Below are 19,334 nucleotides of genomic sequence, written 5' to 3'. Positions count from 1 at the left end.
ATCATCCCCATACCGGACACGAGCACCTGGTAAAAGGCAGGTTGACGTATGGAACCAACTCCAACTGTCTGCTCAATGGAGATAAGTCAGGAGCAAGACGGTCATACGGGGGAAGGCACAGTTTGAACGGAAGCTGAACCATGTGATCTTGAGAGTGGGTTGAGTGGAGGTTCTGTGTCTGAGAGTCCCCTAACCTCACTTGAAGGATCATGAGGGTGTTAAGGGGATGTTACAGGGACGATACGTGAGGGCTGTTGTCTGTTGTCAACCATTACTGGTGAGCAGGCTTTGACTTAAAGGGCTAGGGTGATCGGTCAAACTCAGTCTTTTGAAGAAGATGTCTGGAAGGATCAAGGTCGTTGAAAGCATAAGCCGCCAAGCGCACATTGCCCCCTGAGTAAGCAATGCAATGCGATATCCCTTATTACATCCACCATCTACGCATTAGACACAGCGTGAGTCACTCGTTACATGTACACACGTCATGAAGCACGAGTCCCAAAGGCGATTGACAAATGACTAAGCTGTTTGTGTGGTACTTCTAGTCATTGTTGCTTGCACCCCTGACCCTACCCCCCACCCCTCCCCCAAAATCAACCAAACACCACCCCTCCCCCCTCCTCTCCCCCTCAAACCGTCCCCCCATCCTTCCCCAGTGCTCCTCCCCACAAAACCACTGATACACCTTCCCCTTTACCCTCCTCCCTTTTCCCTCTTCCCCAATCTCCACCAACCCACCTCCCTATCTCCCTCACAACCAACCTCGTGACCCACCTAGCCCAAATCTCCCCCGTCCGGTTAACATAAGCCAGCCTACCCTCCAAATCACTATAAACCCTCAACTTGCCCTCCCATTCCTGCTTTCCCTCCTCCCTCGGCAACGGACTAAGATCCCACCTCCTCCCAAAATGACACCCCCACCCTAAAGCACGAGCATCACTCCTGTCAAACACCCCACCACTCGTCTGTAACTACGTCACCAAAGTCATAAACAGGAGCCATCTGCGCAGCCTGGACGTCGTGGTGATCAATCCTGAACGGATCCATTCTCGTGACTGTCCGGTGGAAGGACGAGACAGAGAGGTGTAGTTCGGCGTAGCGTTTTGTCGAGATTGGGTCGTGGAGGTGGAAGATGAATTTTGCTGGGAAGGAGGAGGAGGAAGACACGATGGCGGAACGGCTGATGGTGACGGTTTTTTTGGGTGAGGTCGGGGTCTTGGATTTGCGGGGGGAGACAGGTTTGAGGATTGAGCGAGGGGAGGGAGGGGGTCGTGTCGGGTGGGTGATGAGGGGCCGGACTGGGGTTGCCAGAGTAGGGTTGGTCTTGCTGTCAGCGCGGAATCGGTTGAGGCTCTCTCTTCCCTGGCTAGTCTCTGCGCTCCGGCGCGAGAGAAGGAGTGGGGCACGGCTTGGTGTGGTGTCAAGGGTTGTCTGTGGGTGTAGTGCTTCCTTGTGGATGGGCTGCCGGGGGCAGCTGGCTGGTTACAAAGGGGTTGCGGGAATCGACGGTGTACTTGATGTGCCATGGGACTTTGTTGGAATAGCTTTTCTCTGACATGATGACAGACGTGGTGGTCCTCTAGTGCGTAGAATAACTCTGGAGCTACTGCTTGAAATTCGAAAGTATTATCTATCTATCCTCAGGTTAATGATGTTAGCGCTGGGATGGTGTTGATTGACTCCGCTTAACAAACTGTGCCTTTCTCTGAGTTTCACAATTACCCTCCTTTGCCAATTGAGATTCCTTATTCCCCTCTCATACCTTGTTTGTTCGCTAGGTGTTGTGGCTCATGGTCATGGATCCGTAACAACCAGTGTAGACAATCGGCTCCTTTTTACTCTCCTCCATCTAGGTACTGAACAGAGCCTCTCAAAACTACCGGATCCTTTTGTCGGCTGTCCACACCAAGCCTAAGGAGGTCCGGCCGGCTATAGTGGCCAACAATATTCAAGAAACCCCGAGCTGTGACGCAGTTCGTCAAGTCCAAATCAGCAAATATGATACCTCCCAGAGTATCAAGGCCAACACCAATAGGCCCCAAATACTTTATACCATCAGGTCCATTACCGAGACGCTTAGTCAAGCGTCTACCATCAGGTTCAATGACACAACTGTGTCCACCACCAGGCTTTGAGCAAACAATTCCCTGCCGCGTCCGAAGCAGGCTATTGCTCTCCTGTTTTGCATACAGCAGTGCTGTGAAGCACATAGGCTGCACTCTCAATGTCGTACGGTTGGGATAGATTCTGCGCACCCTCAGCCGCCATGCTCCACAGACCTCGATAGCAATTCCGGGCCTAGGGGACACTAGGGTGGCTAATGAGATGAGTTGAGATAAGATGACCCTCGATTTATCCCATCCCATGGCTCCGGACCTTCGGCTCATCCCACAACCCTCACAGTTTGGCTCATCTCACTGGCTCATGAGACTTCCGGGGGGTTTTCCGGCCCGATATCTTGGCAGGATTATTGGCCACAGAGCCACAAGCCTCACCTTCACCCTTAGCCTCACCCTCACCATCACCCTCACCCTCACCCTCACCCTCACACAGGCCACAACCCTCACCGGGCACCCACAATATGCTCACTACCAAAGGTCCATGAATCACCACTTTTTAGTAGCCAAAAAAAGGCTCAACAATATACCCTTCGTCTTATGAGACGTGAGACAAGACGGGGGGTCGTTTTGGCTTGTCCCACGGTCCAATCCCATAAGATTGGATGAGAGCGTCCCATCTCATTAGCCACCCTGGGGGACACAGACGGCCACATGGCAACATGAATCGTTTCGTCCTGGGAGATGGTGTGGTACTTGCGGAGCGGCTGTGTGTGCTCCCAGGAAGCGAGACATCCCACTTTGACCATGCTGTGGTCGGGGCCGAAGTAAGTCTCGGCAACGTTGTCGAAGTCGTTGCCGGATCGTCGCCAAAAATGGTGCGCTCCATATGAGTTGACTTGATCTTGCGTCGGTGCACGAGGACTTCGCCCTGGGGGGGAAATGATGGCCTGGGAGATGTAGAGACTGTGGGTAGGGCTTTGTTCGGCAAAGTCAAATACCACGGCAAATGGAATGTTCTTCGGCGGTCGCTTGGACACGGTCCATAGCTTCTGATTCGACTGGGAGGGCATTGCAGACGTATCGTGTGTATAGTTTATGGTCGACTGCCGAGCCCTATTTTGAGTTACAGAGACATCATTTGTTAGAAGTAGGTAGTTTAAGAGGGTCGAAGAGCAAGAGAGCTTACCAGATCCACGGAGGGTACTCAGGAGCCCAGCGGTCGGGAAATGGGACAAGCTTGGCACCACCAGCGGCAGCCTCGGCGCTAAGACGACATGATTCCTCAATGGTGGCCATCATGTCGAGGTAGACGGGCTCCGCCTGGATGACTGCGACCCGAAATGGTGCTGGCATGGAGCACGGCGGCTAATGACGGGACCGCTCACTACTGGAGGTTCGATTGTTTGGGGGTATTAAGCAAAGAAGCAAAGATTGGTGATGAAATACTCAATGATTTGGTTAGATATATCCTGGGCATCTTCCAGCAAGCACCACAGATGTTGTCGGCTTCTGTTCCTTCCCACGAGCGGGTTTCCCAAAGACACTTCACAATTGGTTGTCGCCGTCATTGGGGCGCATCTCAGGCAAGAAGAACCTGGCTGTCATCCGCTCAGGACAAGACTGGCTTGACACTTCTCCGTAAGAGAGAAAGTTGTACCTCGAAACAATGCATCCAGTTCTGATTCATGAAGACTTTCATCACCCCTGCAGTCAGGGCGGCTGACAAAGACCAGACTTTCGGGCTGGCCCCTTTTGACGACCTTGCCTCTCCTGAGCGCCGGTGCAAAGAGCACCCGACCCACCTGGCGATATCCGGTGGTTTTCATCAGTACGGGAAAAGGTCAGGATGTTTTTCATGAAGTGTTAGTTCCTGAGCGTGACCAGGAATTCTTTGAGTACATCGACTGTATGACACGAGGGGATGCCGAGTACGGCTAGGGCAGAGTGATAATAACTTTAGCAGTAAAGCCCATCGAGTCTGGTATCATAAATGTCATTGATACATACCTATCGTATACAGCCACTACAAGATTACAAAGCATGAGCAGGAAACTTCTCACCCTCCGACCCCCTCGAGTGTCCCCTTTCCAAGTCCCCTCTCCCAACAGATCCATCCACCGACTTCACTGTCGAAGCCTGCCTCCTCATTTCGGGAAGATCAATTCCTACCTCCTCGTCATACTCCACCACCGCCACCGTCCCATGTTCCTCATCCTTCATAACCCCAACCTGCCTCACACTCGAGAACCGATTCCCACCAGAACTCCCCAAACTCTCAAAAGTCCCCGACCGGACCCTCTCCCCATCACCACCTCCACTCCTCACTGTCCCCATCCCCCTACCCCTCCCAAAGGTCCTCAAGTAATAATTCCCCCCCTGTCCCGACCGCTGCCTCTTGCTCCCCCCAACAGTGATATCCACCCCCAGCCCCCCCAAGCACCGTTGAAACACCCCCTTCATAGCGGGTACACAAGCCGCCAGCACCCCCAAGAGCTGCTCCAGCGCAGTCCAAGTACAGATACTAACCCCCATAGCCCACCAATCATCCACCGCCGCCGTCGGATCCCCCCAATCCTTGATGATAACCGTCTTGACAATACTGCTCACACTCGCCAACAGCCCCATCCCCATCAGCACGCAAACAAACACCCTCTCCTTCAACGGCCTGTTCAGCTTTCTCAAGAAAGTTATCGGTGTCAGACTCAACAGCAGATCGGTCGTGATGTTGATCCCCGAACCTAAATCAGAAACGGCCTTCATTATCTCCACCGGTACACACCTCCCACCGGGGGTCAACACATCCCAAGCCGCCTGCAACGGCTGGCACGCGATAGCCAGGCAGAATATCGTGTTGCCTATCCCGTAGATGGCCAGGATGACGATGATGGTGTACAAGAATACCCTCCACTTTCTTTCGGAGCCTCGGATTCGTAAGAGTGTAAGCGCAATCGAGATCTTGATGCACGTCATGGCCAACCCCCAGACGGGGATGGCGAGCCAGGAGTGCTTGCCGGCTTCGGTGCCGCGGGAGAAGGGGATGTAGCCTGGTTTGGGGACCATGAGCGGGAAGAGGAGGGACCAGTCTGCTATTGCTAGGATCTGGACATATATTAGGGTTAGCAAGGGCTGTGAAGATGATGGGAAAGGGAAGGAAGGAAAGAAGGAAGGAAGGAAAGAAGGGCCTACAAAGCCAACAATGATGAACCAGTCGTCCAGACCCATCTTGAACACAGGAAAGACCCGTTGGTAGATACGCGTGAAGAAGGTGATCAGGCACAAGGCCATCAGTATTGAGGTAACGCCGATGAAGGTCTGGGCAAGGTGCGCCGCCCGTTCGGTGACAGGAATGCCCGGAGGTAGGCCATCTGGCGGTGGCGGCGGCGGCGGAGGCGCATCAGTCGGGGTAAGCGCTGACATCGTGCTGGTTTATCGTCGTAAACTTGCTATCAGTCAGAAATAAATGAAACAAAGCATCAAGTAAAAGTAAAAATAAAAACAAGAAATCCCAGCGGGATAAACAACTTCAACAAGGATAGGGGGCTCCTCCTCTTAATGAACTCACTCAAGCGACCCGTCCTACAATCAAGACCCCTCTAGAACTCCCAAGCCAGAAGCCTGACGAGCTCACCCAATTCCCGATATTTGCGATCGTCCCTCCTTCCGCTCCCAAGAAGCTTATTCGAGACAAATGCACCGCATACCCCAGATTCCAGATCTCAGACAATTTGACAGATCAAATGTCAGTGCGCCCACCCCCTTTCGCCGGGTCCCCTAATCCCCTCCCCAGATATGAACCATTCAGGCGGAAATCTTGGAAAAGGTTGCTGTGCGCACGAGCAACCCACAAAAGTTCCCCAGCCCGCCCGGTAGCAAAATCTGGTCTTGTCAAAGTCCATCTCGCAACGTGACTGGCGGGAGGAGCGGCATGTTACCAAGCGAGTGGCTGATATATACCTGCATGCATGCATATTTGCTGCATCATCCATCGCTTTAAACGAGGTGTCAAACTTGGATACAACTGGATGTACAACACGGGACGATGTTGACAGGATCAGGCCTGAGCGCAAAAGCTTGACCGTTCCTTCAAGACAGACGGACGGGATGAGTTCCGCCAGCAGATCAATATTCGCTTTCCGCCCCCCGTTGACAGCTTCAACGACGGAACCGAGCTCTGGTGCGACAGCGCCTCAGGAGGAGCAAACAACACGCGCTCAGACTCAGGCTGCCGGCAGTTATCGTCTTCATATATATCCATCTCGCGTAAGTTGAGTGGGCGGGGGCCGGCCAATCTATCCGGCGTATGAGACGACAGAGCTTACCAGGGATCAGCGTTTCTTTGGGCAAATGTATAGATTGCAACCAGAATTGAAGTAATGAGTCTTGAGTGTCAACATGAAGAGTTTTCTTATTCGGCGAGATGCGTACAGATGTTGATCGACAAGACCTTGACAACTGGGGCACACCACCGTTACCCCGCAAAATGCCACCAAACACAGTGATTCGACCACTCCCTACCACTATAAACAGCCAGAGCCAGCAAATCTTAGTCTTCCTTAATAATATCCCAGCATATCGCCGCCAGTTGTGCAGGGCATCACTGGGAATGCTTCGTTAGACGAGCCATGCTGAAGGAATCATCGGTCAGATATCAAGGAGATTGCACGTACCTTTTGCGCAAAGCTCTGAGAACAAGCCATAGAACCCCAACAGCCAATGATAATTCCCACAATCAGGCCGCTCAAAGCGAATATGATCATGTGTTTGAATACTGGTCGCTGTCGGCTTCGTACCAACTTGGGCGTACTTGGAAACGTGACCCAGCACCGAACAATGGTAGTCGAGGGAAGATCAGCAGGGGCGTGAGCTGGCTGAAGGGTAGTGACGGTATCTGTAACATTGTTCGTCGTAGGATCTCGAAGTTCTACGGTTACCGCCTTGATTGGTTCGGTAGTACTGTGGACCGTGGTGACTGTGCCGTGGAGTGTTGTGACGGGGCATGAGCAAGTGATCTTGGGAGGAGCAGGAGAGCAGCGGATGCTTTTGCAAGCCTTGCAGTGAGTGGAAGACATTGTTGCTGATGCCGGCTGACTTGTGGACCGTTGGTGAGGTGTTATTCTGGATGTTGTGGAGCTGTTGTGAGAGCCTGAGGAGCGAGACAAATCAGTCCCGCAATGTGCATGTGACCAAAGGTCCGTTGTTCTTTCCATGTCGAGCTCGTCCACTGCCACTGCTGATCGGCCCCGAGACAAGTCTTTGGAAGGTACAAGGGGGTAATTATCCACTCGCTCTTTCCTAGACGTCTCGAAAAATAGTCGTCACTCTCACAGAGGTAGGCATCATGTTTTGACCAATGGTTAGTAAGCCTGGCTTCACGTTCTGACCTTCAGCTTCAAAGCAGAGTCGAACGATGGCTGCATTTCTTTTTGGCTTCGGTGGGACTGCTCTGTGTTCTGTTTCAGTATAGTATCTACGCCTATACTTTGCCATCCGATGCCGTTTTCGAGAAGAGCCGCCGAGTTACGTTGTGGTGAGCAATGCAAGTGCGCCCAGGCATTCATGGTAAGATCGCAAGGCAACAGTCATCACGCCAAATTTCGCTCTGGAATGCAAATCCTATCTACCCGTTTGCCACCTTCTGGCCTTTCCTCTTTGCTATCCCACTGAATGAGGTGTCTGGAGTCACCACTTGCTGCTCAGCGATACTCGGCTGGCGATCCTGCTCGCCTGCAGAAGAGGAGCCGGCACCCGACTGCATCAGGTTTCCTAAATCCTGGGAAAGCCCGGTCGCCTCAGAAAGTGGTGGGACATCCAAGTCCAAATCCGACGGCAACTGATTGATGGCAGACTAGATGTTCTCGAAATGCTTGGGCATCTATGTGTCGTAGACATTCTTCGTGAATCGATATGCCATACATTTGTCCTGTCCGTCAAGTGTAGTAAAGTCAAATTTGTGCATCGGCTGGCGGTAGTACTTGATGCCTTTCCCAGCTATGACCTGGTAGTGGCCGTAAATCCGGACTGAGGTATGGTCATGCGAGACGGAGAAGGCGAGGAACTCCCGGTTAACCTCATCCTCGCGCTTTACAGCACGGAAAAGCTCGACAATGGCCCGCACCGTAAGGGTTATACTGTGGGCGTTCTGTCGGTCGGCGATGTCGAGCCCCGCGGCGCCGCACTTTACCTCGCAAGTCAGGAACGGGAAGTACATATAGTACGTGGCCATGAAGAAGGACTGGTCCCCGGCGATAAAGTCGCCGATAAAGGGCGATGGCTTAACGAGCTGGTCATCGGTAAATGCGTCTCGTTTAAACCCAATGGAGTAGTCAGGCTATGGACGGGTGCCGGTAAGGGGGATCAAATTGTTCCACCCTTCGTTAACGCTCTCGACAAGGCGTTTATAGTTCTTTTTCCGAAGTGCGAGCAATTTTGCCGAAGGAATGATAAACCTTAAGATATCTTAAATAATCCTCGCCTCATTCTTATTATGGAGGTTACGATAAGTATCTACAAAGATATCGTCGTCGAAAAGCGTTTCCTTGGGGACCGGCTGTTCACCGCTAAGAAGGTCCCTGATAAGTTTCTTACTCGTATCTGTAATACCAAGCTCAGAGATGTCCATATAAGCCCTTAGTCTGGAGTAGAAGCCGGTACCGCGCGTCCCGATACGGTGCACTCTTCTCCTCCCTCGGCTTCTGGTCGCTGGGCGTCATGGATGTACCAGAGTTCGATCGCTTCCGAGACAGACTGGACGAGGATTTCTTCCGCGCAAGGAGACAACGGTCCATGGCAAAATCTGTCGTTGAGGTCTCCTCCGGCCAGTCCTGCTCCTTTGGCCAGCGCCCTTCCTTCGGTCAGTGTGTTGATGGGCGCCGATGCCAATCGCTGGCTCACCAAATGTGTCTTCTATAGGTCGTGGAGATGTCCGCTGTGGCTTTGGGTCTGGGTCTGGGTCTAAGTCTGGGTGTGCTTCGGCTGCGTGTCCGGTTGACTGCTCGCGCTTGCGGCCCAATGAATGCGAGTCTGAGCGCAACCAGGGCTGCAAAGCCCAACCTCAATGAACGACCAAAATTTTGACAAGTCTTGATTCTTGTGAGGTGGCAGGAGAGAAGAAGGCATGGCGGATGCGACTGTGTACGTGCAGCAAAAGCAGACGTACCATTGCCTTCTTGTCGCTTAGTTGCACTTAACTTGGTCAGTTCTCGACGACGGGATGAACTCTAGGCTCGGCATGAGTACCTTGATGGTTACGAAGACATAATATGTGAACAAAGACTTAATCGCACGAAGTGTCTTTACGAAGACTTCCGGTAGGACTTGGGACAACTTCCGCTTCAGGGGGTAGATGGTATTTGTATGCCGATTGCCAGCTCGGACGTGAGCTCCCAACAACTTCAACAATCCTATCGAATCTATGATGACGGACGCCTAGAAACACCTTTCGATAAAATAACTTTTTTCTACCGAGATTATCTCCATGGAATTCAGAAGGCAGCAAATGACACTGTTTCCGGCTGTCCGTGCACTGTGCAATGCACCTCAACCTGCTGGGTATCGAATGGAATTGGGCAATGGTGACGGGGAGATATGGTTCAAAGATGAACATGGGGACGCTTACCACGGCGCGAGGGAATATCAGCCGGCACCTGACATGGATGGTGGGTTGTAACCAACTGTTGAATCTGCCACGATTCTAAGAAACATTGACTCGACTGCATTTTGGAGAGAGACAAAGTGGCAGAGGATTTTCTTGGTGAGTGGAGGGTGAAGCAAGCAAAGAAAAAACACGATGGACTCTCCATTCTCTCGTCCCTGCTAGAATGGTATCATGTGATCTAGTGTCTTTCTCTTCTTGTTTCTATTTGTACCCGACCTACCGAGCAAGACTGACCAAGTGCTTTTGAATTGCACTCGCTACATACATTGAACGCCCCAACCCCACACGCTGAAAATGCAACAAGCCCCCCAAAAACGCCACCGCCAATGCTGCCCGCTAACACAACGCAAAACAATCGTAAATCACCTGCCTATCATCTTCCTCCTCACCGCCCCCTCAACCACATCCTCCGCCCCCGCCCCATCTTTCCACTCTTGTATCAAAAACTCCAGCAACCGAAACATCTTCCTCGTCAACTTTGCCCCGTCCCATCCCCGTTTATACAATTCCGCCGTCTCATCCCCATTCTCCCCGTACCATTTATCTTCGGCAACAATACTAACAATGAACTGTTTATAATGATCCCTTGCTGTCCCTGCGTCTTCAGTCAGTCCCGTTCTCTCTACACTGCACTGTGGTACTCACAATCGGATTTATCAGGATTATACGCTTCCATAAAATCACCATCCTCCAGCTGTTGGATCCGACGTTTTACCGCATTGTCCAAGTCTACAAACTGGATGAAGGCATTCCCTTTGCGAGGGACAACAGTGAGTCCGAGGGCGAGATAATCGCATATAAATGCCGAGAGGTGGTCTAAGACGAGCGCTTCTTCCCATTCTGTAAAGGATTGGACGGAGGAAAAGCCTAGTTGGCGGGTTGTTCTCCGGCGGGCGAGGGTGCTGGGGAATGGCGGGGGAAGGGGTTGTGGTGGCATTTTGGCGATTATATTTTGAAGAATGGGCTATCTTTGGGGATTGACATGATTGGATTTGAGGTTTGGAGGACATGCTGGGTTAAGAAGACTTTGAGCAGAATGGGGCATCGCGATGATGGTGGAGAAGAGCGGTTGGTGGTTCAGGTCGAGACTGTGATTCTCGATGGTGGTGAATGGATTTGCAGAGGATTGACATCCGTGGTTCTGTGAATCATGATCTCCGGGGATAAGATTGTGGTTGTAGTGTTGAGGGTGGTCTGGGTTGGCTTGGCTCATGGGTTGGGGCCAGGAGGTGTGCTACGCCGCGTGTTTTGGTTGAGGCTGACATGGTGGTTTTTTGGGCCGGTGTGGGTCTTTGAGGCCACTGATGGTTCATCATGATAGGAAACGTGAAGATAACCAGCATATCAGTGGTCATAAGGGTGATGGGCATTCTGGAAGGTGGTAGAAACAACGGAAGATCAAGACGCCTTTCAAGGGCAGAATGACCTCCGAGCAGTCAAGGGTACCATCGCCAATACATTCCACGTTCTTCAAAACAAGAAGCTCTCTGCTGGATTGATACACAATTGTCCCATCGAGAGAGAAGTCAAACAGCGGAGACAGTGGGAAAAATGCAGCGGATGGCTAACAATGGTGCGTCGACGGTCGTCTAATGTGGAGCAGGCCTTTAAGCCTGCCGTTTACACAAAGTAGGCATGTTGAAGAGGTGGCATCTGGGGTATATTTTGTGGTGCTGTAATGTGGCCCGAGCGCCTCGCCTCGGCTCTCATCGGTGCAATCTTTTCGGAGCACAAGAATTGCTAAAGCACAACCCCCGGCACTCAACAATCTAATCACATCAACAGTATGGTTGTGCTGCGGGCAAAAGAATTCGTTTACCAGAACATCCCGTTGAGAGGAATTGCGCGGTTTCTTCTGGTTAACCCGTCAAACGACCCTCTCAGTCCTCTCCATTGCAGCCTGCACGACCTACCAATAACCCATCCCACTTACGATTTTCTCATTCCCCCAGTGCAGACCAAGAAAAAGACGCGGCCAATTGTCCTTAATGGTAACGAGGCCAAGTTGCAGTTCGAGATCGAACACTATCTGCGATATATGCGCCATGAGACCAAGGAGCAGATGTTCTTCCTTCGACCCCTTTGCATCAACCCTCATCAACCTGACGAGGCCAAAAGTTACGACCTACAGCAGAACGACCTCGTTACCAGGGCTAATAACGTGAGAGGTTTCATGGGAAAGCCGCCGAAACGATGGGATCTAGAGCAAGTCGCCAAAACACTCCGGGAAATGCACGCTTTGGCTGTTAACACCGCGGCCCGCCCACAAGACAAAGACGCTTTTCGAAAACAATATGCGTCCATCCTACGATTATTCTCTCTGCCAGAGCCCTCAAAAGAAGCAAAATCTGTGTTTGAGCGCTGCTTGGAGCTGCTCTGCAACTCAATCTGGAGAGACCGATGGACAACGCTGCAGACAATCGGTATGGTCAAAGGAATTGATCTTTATATTGGCAGGACATCAATCCCTATCGAACCCTTCTATACGCTGGCTCATTTCATCCACGATGCAAGAACCCTGCAGGCCTGGGACGTTCTATCCCGGTTTTCCAAATCAAACAACCTCGCGGCCGCTAGCCGCATTGCCAGGAACCGTATGGGGACGCTTCGGCAGCTAAAAAAATGGAAAACAAAATTGGCACCGAATCAACTACTCCCGCCGGATTTGGAACAGAAACTTCGAGATCACTTTGCCCGAGAAGAAAATACACCAGCTTGGAAGACCAAAGTCATGGAGAGACAACGCACCCTGAGGGCGAAAATCAAGCAGGCGATGAAACAAAGGGATTGAAGGTGGAGGAAGATCAGTTCGCACAGGAAGCTCAAGATAGCAGTGGACATTGCGGAATTACAGAGCAACCAAGCAGCAGATTGTCCTTGGCGGGGAGAGCTTCGGTTTGGAGCCTATTACAACTAATTCCAGCCGCCGTGGCCGCAGGATGCCGACTCTGCAGAAGCCTGAGCATCAGATAGCGGATCACTTCATCACCACAGCATCAGATAAACCATCCAATGAAGACATTTCTCCACTACACCTGCGATGCGTTCGATTTGACGAGCAGATGACGTATCCATGCTTTATAACAATGATCCATGGTCAATTAACATTTGGGGTGATACCAACACAATCAGCCACCCCATTTTTTCGGTGCATACCAGTTCAAAAATGACCGCCATCCTCACCCAAACGCCCCGTCTCTCCCAGCCACCATTCCGAACCACCACCCTCCACTTTCTCAAACGCAGTTTAGCCACCATGGGAGCGGTCGATATGCCCGGTTTCCCCTTTAAAAGGGCCTCCGGACTTGATCCTCCAGCTGAGTTTGCCAAGTTGAGGAAGACGGATCCGGTGTCGAAGGTGAAGCTGTTTGATGGGTCACCGGCGTGGCTGGTGACAAAGTACAAGGATGTTTGCCAGGTGGCTACTGATCAGCGGCTGTCAAAGGAAAGAAGACGCCCTGGCTTCCCGGAGCTGAATGCCAATGGGAAGCTCGCTGCGAAGCAGAGACCTACCTTTGTGGATATGGATCCCCCGGAGCATACCAAGTATCGGTATGTTGACATTGTCAACACATTCGGGGGTTTGAACTGACAAGCTGGGACAGTGGCATGGTCGAATTCGCCTTCACGACAGAGCACATCAACTCTTTGAAGCCCTACATCACCAAGACAGTCACGGATTTGCTTGACAAGATGAAAAGCAAGGGGTGCTCCTCTGGCCCGATGGATCTGGTTCAGGAGTTCGCTTTGCCTGTCCCATCTTACGTAAGTTTCCCAAGAGCTGACTGATAGCCCTCCAGTTAGCCGCTAACAGGCTCAGATGATCTACACCATCCTCGGAGTCCCTTTTGAGGACCTCGAGTTTTTGACCCAACAAAATGCCATCCGCACAAACGGTAGCTCAACGGCCAGAGAAGCATCTGGTGCCGCACAGTCCGTAGTATCTAATCTCGGACAAGCCCGACTGGCAAGCTGACATGTGACTTCAGAGAGCTCCTCAAGTACCTCACCCAACTCGTTGAGAAGCGTCTTGAGTCCCCTCAAGATGACCTCGTCAGCAGGCTGGTGACAGAGCAAGTCAAGACTGGGAATCTGAGCAAGGAAGATGCGGTGCAAATGGCGTTTTTGCTGCTTGTTGCTGGGAATGCTACGATGGTGAACATGATTGCTTTGGTATGCTGCTGTTCTTGTATCCATGTGCCAGTGGCAAAGCTAACCATGCGTCAAAGGGCGTGGTAACCCTCTTCCAGAACCCTGACCAGCTTGCTGAGCTCAAGGCCGACCCAGAGAAGTGGGCGGGTCCGTTTGTTGAGGAGCTGTGCCGGTACCATACTGCGTCTGCCATGGCCATGAAGAGGACTGCTAAGGAGGATGTGGAGATTGGTGGCAAGGTAGGTCAGTCCAAAACCTTGGCTAGAAGGCGCCATGGCTGATGAAATTCTCAACAGATCATCCGCGCCGGAGAGGGCATCATCGCCTCGAACCAATCAGCCAATAGAGATGAAGACATTTTCTCGGACCCCGAAAGATTCGACATGCACCGCAAGTGGGGACAGGAATGTGCCCTCGGGTTTGGGTTTGGCCCACACCGGTGTATCGGGGAGCATCTGGCAAAAACTGAGCTGATGACTGTGTTTGGTAAGTTTCGAGGTTCTCGTGTGTACGGTGTGAGTTGCACGTGTTTGGCTGATAACATGTGGAAAGCCACGCTGTTTGATAGAATTCCGAGCTTGAAGCTGGCGAAGCCAATCGACGAGATTCAGTACACGCCTTTGGATCGGGACGTGGGGATTGTGAAGTTGCCCGTGAGTTGGTAGATGGTATCTACAAGATTTGGAGTTGGTAGCAAGGGAAGATCAATGCATGTTGGCTGGCGGGAGGATCTCTGACGATGCGAACCTCAGTTATTTCTGAAGATTTTGGAATCTGACTCATAAACTCCTTGGCTAAGTGGTCTCGATCAAAGCCAGTTCAGTCGTCAAACCATGGAAGGATGTCCTGACGCTGCCTGTTGATCATGGACACAGAGGGGTCCTTCATAGTGTATGCGCTACAGAACTAAACACATCCTGGGTGGCGAATCAATAATCATGTACATACTCAAAGGTTCACCGGAGGATAAAGTTGGGTCTGTTTCCATATCTCGAGCCCCACTTACAACATCAGTGAGCTATGTCAAGAGCATTACCTTATCGTGACCAACCGTTATGTGGAGCATTGGGCACTGTCACCAAATTAGAATTTACAGTGCTAAATGGGTACTGTTGTAACGCCTTGGACATATGCAGTTGGAGACTCAGCTGTGGCTTCCTCAATTTCGTGGAAGAGACCACCCCCCATAAACTTTGCATTTCCTGTCCCTTCCCGGCCCCGTATGTGGAGGCATGCAAGACTTGATAGAGTAACAGGGTGGATTATACGGTTACACTAAGGCCAGCCTGATTTCTGGGCTCTTGGTAGATAAGTCTCCTGCTCTTCATGTATAAATATCCCACTGCACGCTCTTTCTGAGCACCTCTGTTCTTTTCTCAGCCAATCTCACAAGTTCAATCACATGCTTGACATCAACTGGCTAGGTTCCCGAACTCAACACTCTCGTTCACTAGCCCAATCACTCTTTCCTTCAATCTTTCTCTCCATAGCCGTCGGCTTTCGTCCTATCCTCGACTACCCTCGCTCCCAGCCTACCGCGACCCTCGTCATCCTGTTAGTTATTACTTGGATCTTCTCGGCTCCAAGTAACATCAACCCATGATTCCACCTCGTCAATTCAGCATGACCTAGCTACAATTATCATCACTCACAATCGCCATCACCGACAACCGTCACCAATTGCCACCACCTACTATCGTCACCACTAACAGCTCTCATCGGCAACAACCCTCGTCGACTACGATCGACATCACCTACAGCCATCGCTACCCACAATCTTGACACGATGTGCTAGCACTTTTCGAGATGGGTGGCAAAGTCGGATTCTGCAACCTCCTCGTGGTGTCACCTGGGAACACTGAACGCTGACCTCTTCATCCTCCGTCCTTCACTTTGGTGAGGGATAGGGGTGGGGGGCCAGGTCAGACCGTCAGAGCCAATGCAGAGACGCTGGTTTGGCTTTTTGGCGTTTCGCGGTTCGCGTTTGGGGTCTGGAGTATGGAGTATGGAGTATGGAGCATGGAGTATGGCGTTCTGTTTTTCGTCTTGGTGAAAAACAAGGAGAAATTTGTCAGAGCCAGTGCAGAAACGCAATCTTCATCTGCTGTAGTTATATCCCCTTATTACCTCCCACCTTCCCCTCCAAAAGGTTTTTTGTTGGCTCCCGGCCTACCAGTGGGACCCAGGAAAATGGGCCTTTTGCCCGTACACTCCCCTTCAACGGAAACCACACGCAAATTCGTCTTCTCGACATCCAACCGTGGACATCCAACCAAACTGAAGATATCCGGCTTCAACCACATCCTACACCGCTTGACAAAGTTGGCGATTACATATGCCTCTCCTATGCCTGGGGCGATGAGAAGCCGACATTTCGCGTCTTTTTGAATGGCGTCAAACTTTCAGTCCGCGAGAACTTATATGAAATCCTACTGCGCTTGCGTCTCCCTACTGAACCACTCAGGATCTGGATAGACGCAATATGCATCAACCAGAACGACAAGGAGGAGCGCGAATATCAAGTCTCAATTATGCAAAACGTATATCAATCGGCAACTGATGTCATTGCATGGGTTAGAAAAGAAAAAGAATCTGAGGGCAAGTTAGCGCTCGGCTTGGTTGAGGCGATGCTCGAAAAGATCACTCCCTGGCTGGAAGAACAGAAGGTTACCACGGATTTGGTTGCCTGGATCAAGTCCATAACGACGTATGGCACCCCGTGGTTTGCCCTTTTGGGATTGATCTCACGGCCTTGGTTCTCGCGAGTTTGGATCATTCAGGAGGTGGCGATGGTAAAGCAAATTCTGGTCTACTATGGTTCTCATCAACTGGACTGGGTTGATCTCCTCTATAGCTCTATCTTCATCTCCCGAAATCAGTTTTTGATCAATCCACTGTTTTTAAAGGATCTCGAGTTCTTCTGGCGAATCTGGGCCGCAGCTAAGCACATTGTCAAAGTCGGGTCTGTCTTCGGGGGCAAGGCCAGTTTGGCCCCAGCCTCATTATGTAAGGAGCCGCTCAGGGAGAAGATCCTGAAACGCGAACTTGATCATCAGAAACTTTATGATCTCGTGTGCTTCTTCCGAACGTTCAAGGCAACCGACGAGAGAAACAGAGTATATGCGCTATTACGGTTGCCGAAAGCTTTCAAAATATTCCGCGTCCTCTACCCACGGTGTCATATGATGAATATGGCCATCTTCTTGACCTCCATTTACGTCGTCGCCGGTGATCTCAATGCTCGGGGAGGACTGGGTTTCCTCCCGCGAGCATATGGCACGGATGGCGGTGACGTGATGCCTTCATAGATACCACGTTTATACTTTGGTAATGACGACCGGAAATTTCTCAGGTTGATGTCTCGCCAATTAAACCTTTGGGGCAGGAACAAGGTGTTACCCGCCACCGTGTCGGTGGATTTTGGATCCCGCTTCGTGGTTCCGTCAGTATCGAGAACGAAACGCTGCACTTGTTTGGGCACGTGGCAGGTGTAATCAATAAGGTCAGCGAGATTCACGATCGAGGGGACCGGCTGAGCAATCCCAAGACCACCATGGACGACAACCCAGTACACTAGCTTCTAGCCCGTTAAAAGATGGGCCCGTATGGCTGGTGTTGCTGATTCTGACGCAAAACACATGATGCTCTATTGGGAGTATACAAACGATCACTCGCGACAAGACTCCGTCAAGGCTAAGGTTCGCAATTTATCCATCCCAGATTTCGAACTCCATCAACGATTTCTGGCTCCAGTGCGGGGACAGATACACTCTCTTTTGGGTCATTTGCGAGCCCCGAGCTCAGGGCGCAAATCAATGGGTGGTGGAACCCTTTTCGAGTTAGAATGGCTCAAACATGCCATTCCCGGCTGTTTTTCACTTGCTCGGAGCTTGGATTACAAGGATTGACCTTTGGGTCCACGGATTTTTGGACTTTGCGCGAAGGACGCAGAAAAAGGGGATAAGGTCGACATGCTGTTCGGATTCAACACCTTACGTATCATTCGACAAGTCAGCACAAGTGCAGATAGGGTGTCTTACAGCTGGGTTGGACAGGGCACACGTACACAACTGGATGCAAGGTGAACTTTTTGAGAAGATGAAGGTGGATCCTCGTGGGGTGGTGATTGCTCAAAATATCAGGCTAGTTTAAGGTCTGGCTAGCTCATTGCAATCAATGATATGCAGTTTGAAATGCCTGGGCAGGGTGGTCGATGAGCCAAGCCCAGTCAAGCCAGCCTTTGGCGTGACTTGACTTGACTTGCCGCCCAGGACCTGAACTTACTTAACTTGAGGTCATTGCCGGCTTGACTTGGCTCACAGGCTTGTAAACCTTCCGGTAGTTTTTCCGGCCAGATTCTTGGCAACATACAGGGGTTAATTAATACCTTCACTACTATAAACCTAACTATCATCAGTATTTGTATTAGAATAAAAGACCCTACACGCTTTTGTAAGTCGGTATATCGAGCCTACCCCGAGCTTAACTTGGCTCACGCAAAAATTTGGCCCACTTAGCTCATCGACCCCCCTGTGCCTGGACAGACTTGTTGCTTATCTTACCTACCTAAACAGTACTATGCCTCGCTTCCATCAGGGCCAGTGCTAAAAGTAATAATGTTTTGAGAAACAGGGGTCACTTATCATGCCTATCACGCCTCGTTCTGAAGTGTTTACCTGGTGGTTTTCTGCTTTGAATAGTGACCGCACAAAGTTTTCACTCAAGGTTAGCGCCTTACGGAGGTATGCTACTTCCATTCGAGGTGCTTGGTAGTCAGCTGCCGTGTAACCACAGAGCTGGAATGTGAGATCAGCGCATATCTATTGAATTTACAACACATCCAGAACATGTTACGAGAGTGGGTGAGAATAGTCTTAGCAAAAGCCCAAGTATCTATGCTCTAGATTACATGTTCAGATATTTGGTTGAGAAGCCTGATATTCTCTGCGATTGCTTCATCCAGTCAAGCCGTTCCTTACTGCCAGTTTCGGTTGTTTCACTACCAGTAGGTGCCATGGGTGGATGCCTTATTTATTTTGCCTCTGGCCCCCATTATGACCTGTCTGGCACTGTGTCACAAGAAGGATGACGGAATGCGGAGTGCTTACCATCCGAGGTCCCAAGGGAATGCAATGATGCCAAGTTTAGAGTGGAGCTGACATGTTGTCTGACAACGAGCCACTTTCTCTCCGAAGGTTGACCGAAGAGATGCAAGGCTCCATCTTATACCAACTAAAATACCCACCATAAATGGAAAACGGGAATATTACAGGTCGATTTTAGGTGGCGTCATCTGCTTATAGGTTGTCCGGAAGCGCAGCGAAAATCAGGGACTGTTTGTCAGGAACTAAACTCTGGGTCCAATATAACACGGTAAGCCTATTGCAATAGTTTTGACGACGACCAGCACCAACACCATGACTGTTGGTCTGACCTCAGATAAACATGCTCTCTTGTGTCCTCTTGCG

The 19,334-nt window shown here is 51.0% G+C and overlaps 6 protein-coding genes across 6 annotated transcripts; 2 read left to right on the top strand and 4 right to left on the bottom strand.

The window, feature by feature from the left end:
- Positions 1 to 4,091: 4,091 nt before the first annotated feature.
- QC764_512880 (uncharacterized protein) lies at positions 4,092 to 5,811 on the bottom strand (the record flags this gene model as incomplete). The annotated part of the gene is made up of 3 exons (XM_062948504.1): positions 5,623 to 5,811; positions 5,247 to 5,499; positions 4,092 to 5,159 (listed from the first exon to the last, which is right to left on the bottom strand). The coding sequence occupies exons 2-3, from the start codon at positions 5,475 to 5,477 to the stop codon at positions 4,092 to 4,094; spliced, it is 1,299 nt and encodes a 432-aa protein (XP_062798752.1). The 5' UTR covers positions 5,478 to 5,499; positions 5,623 to 5,811.
- A 50-nt stretch (positions 5,812 to 5,861) lies between these two features.
- QC764_512890 (uncharacterized protein) lies at positions 5,862 to 7,267 on the bottom strand (the record flags this gene model as incomplete). Its single annotated transcript, XM_062948505.1, has 2 exons — positions 5,862 to 6,657; positions 6,728 to 7,267. 2 exons carry the CDS (start codon positions 7,265 to 7,267, stop codon positions 6,655 to 6,657), a joined length of 543 nt encoding a protein of 180 aa, XP_062798751.1. The 3' UTR covers positions 5,862 to 6,654.
- Positions 7,268 to 7,677: 410 nt separating this feature from the next.
- On the bottom strand, positions 7,678 to 8,283 carry QC764_0076350 (uncharacterized protein; the record flags this gene model as incomplete). Its single annotated transcript, XM_062940718.1, has 2 exons — positions 7,678 to 7,890; positions 7,948 to 8,283. 2 exons carry the CDS (start codon positions 8,281 to 8,283, stop codon positions 7,678 to 7,680), a joined length of 549 nt encoding a protein of 182 aa, XP_062798750.1.
- Positions 8,284 to 9,845: 1,562 nt separating this feature from the next.
- On the bottom strand, positions 9,846 to 11,301 carry QC764_512904 (uncharacterized protein). Its single transcript, XM_062948506.1, has 2 exons — positions 10,360 to 11,301; positions 9,846 to 10,309 (listed from the first exon to the last, which is right to left on the bottom strand). Exons 1-2 carry the CDS (start codon positions 10,649 to 10,651, stop codon positions 10,077 to 10,079), a joined length of 525 nt encoding a protein of 174 aa, XP_062798749.1. The 5' UTR covers positions 10,652 to 11,301; the 3' UTR covers positions 9,846 to 10,076.
- Positions 11,302 to 11,500: 199 nt separating this feature from the next.
- Positions 11,501 to 12,505, top strand: QC764_512908 (uncharacterized protein; the record flags this gene model as incomplete). The annotated part of the gene is made up of 1 exon (XM_062948507.1): positions 11,501 to 12,505. One exon carries the CDS (start codon positions 11,501 to 11,503, stop codon positions 12,503 to 12,505), a length of 1,005 nt encoding a protein of 334 aa, XP_062798748.1.
- A 282-nt stretch (positions 12,506 to 12,787) lies between these two features.
- QC764_512910 (uncharacterized protein) lies at positions 12,788 to 14,905 on the top strand (the record flags this gene model as incomplete). The annotated part of the gene is made up of 7 exons (XM_062948508.1): positions 12,788 to 13,266; positions 13,320 to 13,479; positions 13,535 to 13,647; positions 13,674 to 13,887; positions 13,944 to 14,105; positions 14,163 to 14,352; positions 14,419 to 14,905. The coding sequence occupies 7 exons, from the start codon at positions 12,788 to 12,790 to the stop codon at positions 14,529 to 14,531; spliced, it is 1,431 nt and encodes a 476-aa protein (XP_062798747.1). The 3' UTR covers positions 14,532 to 14,905.
- Between the last annotated feature and the right edge of the window lie 4,429 nt (positions 14,906 to 19,334).

The sequence above is a fragment of the Podospora pseudoanserina genome, chromosome 5, assembly GCF_035222485.1.
Source record: "Podospora pseudoanserina strain CBS 124.78 chromosome 5, whole genome shotgun sequence".
NCBI classification, from domain to species: Eukaryota; Fungi; Ascomycota; class Sordariomycetes; order Sordariales; family Podosporaceae; genus Podospora; species Podospora pseudoanserina.
This window is presented reverse-complemented; position numbering and strand designations above follow the sequence as displayed.

What these genes read in the sequence shown, in the direction of transcription:
- QC764_512904 (XM_062948506.1), bottom strand. Translation starts at nt 10,651, where the DNA reads ATGCCACCACAACCCCTTCCCCCGCCATTCCCCAGCACCCTCGCCCGC. An exon ending in TAATCCTGATAAATCCGATT is followed by an intron (nt 10,310 to 10,359) that starts GTGAGTACCACA and finishes CTGAAGACGCAG; the next exon opens with GGACAGCAAGGGATCATTAT.